This window comes from Branchiostoma lanceolatum, chromosome 5, assembly GCF_035083965.1.
Source record: "Branchiostoma lanceolatum isolate klBraLanc5 chromosome 5, klBraLanc5.hap2, whole genome shotgun sequence".
Classification (NCBI taxonomy): Eukaryota; Metazoa; Chordata; class Leptocardii; order Amphioxiformes; family Branchiostomatidae; genus Branchiostoma; species Branchiostoma lanceolatum.
Window position 1 is genome coordinate 14,791,560 of NC_089726.1, and position 6,172 is coordinate 14,797,731.

Sequence of the window (6,172 nt, forward strand, 5' to 3'; positions counted from 1 at the left end):
AGACTTTCCGCTTTATTTGTGACCTGTGGTGAGATGTTCTTCCCACAAGGCTCTCGTCTGTCCTGAAAAGGGGCCGTAAACTTTTGTCCTCGTCGTCGTAGAAAGCATGGTTATAGAGGCCTTCTTACCAAGAATGTTTTGAACACCTGGATATCTGTAGTGTACATACCTCAGAAATTTCCGATGCTACATTAGTAGATTTTTTTTTTCAAATTTATCGTTTTTTTTAATTTGGCGCCATTATGGTTTGAGTGTGAGGGTAGACGTCATCTTTTACAGTTCATATAACGATAAATGAAATAGGTAAAAAAAAAAGACATGGAATTTCTGCCCTTTTTTTATTTCAGATCGAGAGTTTTGTAGATTTTGTTTCTGAAATACATGTAGTTCCGCCACCCGTCACCAAGATCCCTAAGTAGCATTGAGAACATAAATTGAACGTTAAAAGCATGTGTTCGTTTCTTATCATTGCCCGTATTTTCATGCTTTTATCAACTTGAGTTACAATATATAGTTCTGATAAGTGGCGATCATAATGATGATGGTGAGAAATCAGATGACTTATAAATTACCTGGAATAAGACAAAGCCCACAACCATGTCAAACGATCTTCTTGGAGAAAAATTTCCTATGGGTGTCCTGGGCCGATTCTCAGGCCTTCCTTGCCACGAAGTACCCCCCTGCCACGACGCCGAAGTCGTGACACAGCCGCTTGGTGGTGCTGGCCTGTCCGAGCCAGCCCTTGTAGTTGTCCTGGCCGTACAGTTGGGTGTACATGTCGGGATTATTCTTCCACTCAGCCCAGCGCCTGTAGGTATACTGACTGTAGCTAGACAACTCTTTCATCTGCGGGGAAGAAACAAGATGCATGGTTTATATAGGAAAAATATTTCTTCCGGCTCCTTCCGTTGTTTACTCGTTGTAAATACAGACACGTCACTGGTGCAAGCGATCGCAAAAAGGTCACAGTATATGTATATACGTAAAGGCTTCCAAACATGTGGACACGAAAACGAATGTACCACTTGATTAAATTGCCCAATACTCGTAGGTAAATTTCAAGTGTTCCCATATCTTTATCTGGTTGCTTCTTCCTATACATACAAATTTTGGCAAGCTTGGTATAATCTTGTGAAATGGGTGACAAACATATACATTATATGTATACGTATTTCAGACAAAACAGCTTAAAGGCCCTATGTAATATTGTTCTCGTTTACCACGTTAAACCCAGTGTTGATAATGCCTGAGCGTCATGAGATGTGGTGGCGAGGAGACGGACAATTCCTCCCGAGAAACTAGAGGGTGCAAGAAAAGCCATGGAAGAGTTCACGCATTTAGATTATGCCCCATTCGCCAAGGTAGGCTACTACATTTTGCAGTCAGACTTGAAGTTCAGAGAAGGACAGCTTGATAAGCGCCTGGACTGCATCACAGAGGCATTGAAAAACGCGAAATGCGCAATAGGACTAGCTGAGCGTTATAACTTCCAGTCAGCGGTCCAGTACGCAGAGTATCGTCTCACATATCTGAGGGCCTGCATGGGGGAGTAGTGATTACGAATTACGCAATTTTTTCGCCGCCGATTGCGAATTACGTTAAATTCTCAGAGCTGATTACGAATTACGTTAAATCATGAGGCTTCCCAACCGGCTTCAAGACTTTACACAAGATTCAACGGGTCTGCCTTTTTACCGGAATGCCCCGAAATGCCCCTTTTACACCGGAATGCCCCGGAATGCCCATAAAGGAGGGTGAATTCTACCGTAATACACTACTTTGATGAGTTAACATCACAGGTTGCTGTATTTTGGCATAAAATGAGATATTTATGGCCCAGGGAACGAGAAATCACTGGCCATGATTAGTGATAGCCATCGGCTTTAGTGATGGCCATCGGCTTCGGCGCCATCGGCTTCGGCCCCTCCGCCAGTCGCCATGTTTTGATCAGTTTTTGCGGATTACAATTAGGGGGAGAAATTCCCACTCTGCGGAGGCTAATGTTGTTGAAACTGGAGCCACCACGATACGATGGCAATTGGAAACAGTATCGAGTATGTGCAGCAAAGAACAGCAATATCTAAACGGTAGCCATAACTAGAGTCGGATATGTAGGCTATTGCCACTATAATAGTATTAGTATGTGTGAACCTGTGCATTGACATACCCACAGTTGGTGAGGCTCAACATAAGGTATAATACAAAGCAATCTTTTATATTCAAATGTATGTAACTTTGTTATCTAAACACACATACGGAGAGCAACGATAACGATAGTGACGTCAGGCGCTGCTTTTGTCTGATTGGCTATGGCGTCACTTCCGGGTTGGAAATCCCCAGTGAAAGTCGCCAGTCCCCAATAAAGATTTCCGGGTTGGAAATCCCCAGTGAAAGTCCCGCAAGTGTGGAGGACGTGTGCAAAGTAACGCCTTTGTTGTGTTTCACTGCCTTGCCACGTCGTCTACCACTACCAACAGGACGCCAATGCTTGTGGCCAGGTAGGATACTGTCAGTAACCCCCGAGTAAAACTGTACAAGGAACACGTTTATATATATATATACACCTGACGGAACGCCTATGAAAGCCACAGCAAAAGGTTTGTGAATTTTCTGTGTAACGATCCTTTGTTCTGCTTACACTTTCTATCAAATATTTCACTCAATTTACACTGCTGCCATGGCAAGGATATGCTACATCGAACGAGACCTAGTTTCATAGGTTCCTATGAATGTTTATGTGGTCTTTGAAATGTTATTCTATATAACGTATTCAGAACAGGGGCGTCCTACACGTTTCCGATATGTCCTTCGTCGGGCGTTGTTTGTTTACCACGCAACTACAAAATATCAAGCAGTATGTGATTAAAAAAATGACACACAGGTCAATGCAAGTGACATTGAAATGTAAGACACAGTCTGACACATGTAAGAAGCAAGGATATCGCCAGTGTAGGAAAAGTGGATTTACGTGTAACATCCAGTTCAAGTGCGTGGTAACGACACCCAATGGTGTATTTTGACGCAAACACTCAGTAACGCCGGATGTTGACATTGAGGTGGGAATTATGTATATGTAGACAAACTTACGATGGCTGCAGCAGAAAGTTTAACAATTAAGCCTATTATCTCTTCCAGAGAGACAAAGAGAGGGAGAGAGAGAAGGAGAGACAGATAGAGAAAGAGAAAAAGAAAGAGAGGTGACGAAGACAAATGGTACATGGGACCACGCAATAATCTAGAGTGAAGTCCAAAAGGGCCGAACATTTTTCAAAATTAGGAATGTTACAGTACAGATATACTGAAAACCGTAGGTTATGTGACTCATCCTCAGTTATATGTGTGCTTGCTATCAGACACGCCATATGTTTTAACCAATAGCTCGTCCTTTTGAACAACCAAGAACTTTTAAACATATATTGTAAAAAGATCCCCTTTAGCTTAATCATGGATGAAAGAGGTGTAGGCATGAAGCCGCTGAATGAAAGTATCGTGTCAGGAAATGGAAACATAGTCATACAAGGAAGCGACAATGTCGTCGTTAACATGTACAACACCTCCCGATCCTGCCACCATCATGGCGACTGTGCGTGCTCTTCTTATTGTTGTTGTAAGATGGCACAAAGTGACTGTGTGACTGCCTTGGTGCCATATGCTGGCTCTGCCCAGTCTCCACTGCTGAATGCGGCGAAGTATCACTCGGTCTTCAATGACCTCTTCATGCTGCGTCACTACGGACTGTACGACATTTATGAAAAGTACGTGGAAGAATTGCAACAAAGAGCAGACTTCAAAACACCTGATAGGCAGGTGTTGATCAAGTTGTCAGATGCGTATCGTGTGTGGGTGAAGGGGGAACCAATGCAAAAAGCGGCACAGATCACCGAAAATGTAGACACATTGATCCCACGGACTGACAGCCGTCTTGGGCTTGAAGCTCTTCGGCTTCACGTCAGTCTGCTGAAGTGTTTGCAAGAAGGGAAGCTTGTGGAAGGGATGGAGAGGGGCTACGGCGCCCTTCAAGCAGTTCACCATCTTCCACCTGGGTTCCTCAAGGGCTTCATCTTCAGTTTCGCTGCTTATCTCTTTTCCTTGCTCATCGCCAACGAAACTGAACCAAAAGCCAGAGACATCTTAAGGCAGAAAGGCATTGAATACTGCAAGCTTGGTATTGATAGTACCGCCTTAGAGACAAGCACGCAGCATCTTTCTGTGACGTGTGACAACCTGAAGAGCACGTGCTTTCTGTACCTGGCTATGTTACACCTTGATGCCACATTCACAGCACAGACTGCCTCGAGAGGTCGACGCGTTTTCGTAGAAAACATAACAGCCACTGGTGAGGCCCTAATAGCTGCCGCGCAGTCAAACCCAGCTCCCTTCACCAGGGCACGGATCCTGCTTGTCACGTCTGACTTCAACTTCAGACAATGGCAAGAATTCAGCGACCGAAAGTACCACAAAGAGGCGCTGCAAAATGCCAGGGAAGCAAAGAAGTTTGCTAAACAGTTCCGTTTCCTATCAGAGATTCAGCACGCGAAGGAACGGATTGCTTTCCTGGAGGAGCAATTCCCACTCTGCGGAGGCTAATGTTGTTTAAACAACAGCCACCACGATGCGGTGACTATTGGAAACAGTTTGTAAATGTAAGGAGCAAAAACAGCTGTATCAAAACGGTAGCCTAGAGCCTGACGTGTCACTATAATACACACTACAATTGTGTGTCGTGGGAAATATTATAAGGAACTGAACTATTTGTCGATAGCCCCGAAAGTGAAACAATGAAACAAGCGAGCATTTCACTAACGTGTATCTATAAATAACTTGTGATGGGCAATCTTGTGCAATCACGCTAGGACACTGAGATGAATATCGTGTATTATGAGCATATCAATATTGGTGAAGATATATGGAATTGTTTTTTTAATTAACAATATATTGATAGATTACAGCACATATTGAACATAGTTATGTTTGAATGTTAGATCATAGACACTATAAAGTGAGTGTTAACAGGAAAGATAGATTTTATCATTTTATTGTACCATTTTAATATGCATGACGTTACATATTATCATATATAAATGTATATATATATATTCTATATATATATATATTCTATTTAATATATATATATATTCTATATAATAAAATGTATCTACATTATCTATATATATTCTATCTACATGCATCAGTTGTTGTATTTTAAGTGTAAACGTAAACGAACCTGTGCCCTGCCATACACAACCGTTTTGTGAGGCAGGATGGTTACATTAAACATAACATAAAGTGCTACGGTAGATAAAAAGTCTTCATATACAAATGTACGTAACTTGGTTGACAGATTCTGACATTTATATAACATAGCAGACATGCAACGGTGACGAATTCTATTGATTTGGACCTCATTTGGAACGGGGATTTTAAAGTGATGTAATTTGCCCTGATGAATACTCGACAGTAGAGAAAAATAATAGATTATCACAATAGATTTTATAGATATGTTGGCACAACACTTTATACAAGGATTTAACCATACCTACAAGTAAACCACAAAATGGTGGTATCTGGACGAAAATACTTTTGTCTGTTTACCGTTACTGGTCACTTCTAGTAATACCAGTGACATCATATATTCTATATAACTGTCCTTACTATTACATATCAAAGATTCAAAATGCTCCGTAATTCCAATCAACATATCAACGGCAAAATACCATTAGTATTCCCATGTAAATTAAAAAGATGATCTTCTGTCTCGTTGAACTGACGTCCACTTGAATAGTAGTGCTTCACGCTCTGCACTTTAAATATTGAGCGCTAGATGGTGCTTTTATTCCTTCAGTACCCCTTCAAGGTTGGAAAAAAGATGGTGCAGCAGCAGTGTTGAATTCAGTTGTTTGCGGCAGCTTATCAAATTCGTGCTACATCTTTAATAATGTCTCGTGAAATGAATGTCTGATTGGCGCATGGACAATATTTTGGAAAAACAAATAAATAATACATATGGAAAATTCGTCCTCCGATGATGAACATTTGCAACAGATTTACAGCTGTCTACTGTTTGAGAGATCGGCGCCATGCCTTAAATATATATAAATAACGCGCAAACTACCAAATTAAATTAAATCACCCGGTTACCATGGTTATAGGAGCAATTGGAGAAGAATCCTCC

General features: G+C 41.5%; 1 protein-coding gene across 2 annotated transcripts; it reads left to right on the forward strand.

The window, feature by feature from the left end:
• Nucleotides 1–1,259: 1,259 nt before the first annotated feature.
• LOC136435363 (uncharacterized) lies at nt 1,260–5,028 on the forward strand. 2 transcript variants are annotated; one of them, XM_066428813.1, is made up of 2 exons: nt 1,260–2,597; nt 3,136–5,028. In XM_066428813.1, exon 2 carries the CDS (start codon nt 3,445–3,447, stop codon nt 4,585–4,587), a length of 1,143 nt encoding a protein of 380 aa, XP_066284910.1. In that variant the 5' UTR covers nt 1,260–2,597; nt 3,136–3,444; the 3' UTR covers nt 4,588–5,028. The 2 variants fall into 2 exon arrangements, with proteins under 2 accessions (XP_066284910.1, XP_066284911.1); XM_066428814.1 differs by having other exon boundaries at nt 1,260–2,498.
• The last annotated feature ends 1,144 nt before the right edge of the window (nt 5,029–6,172 follow it).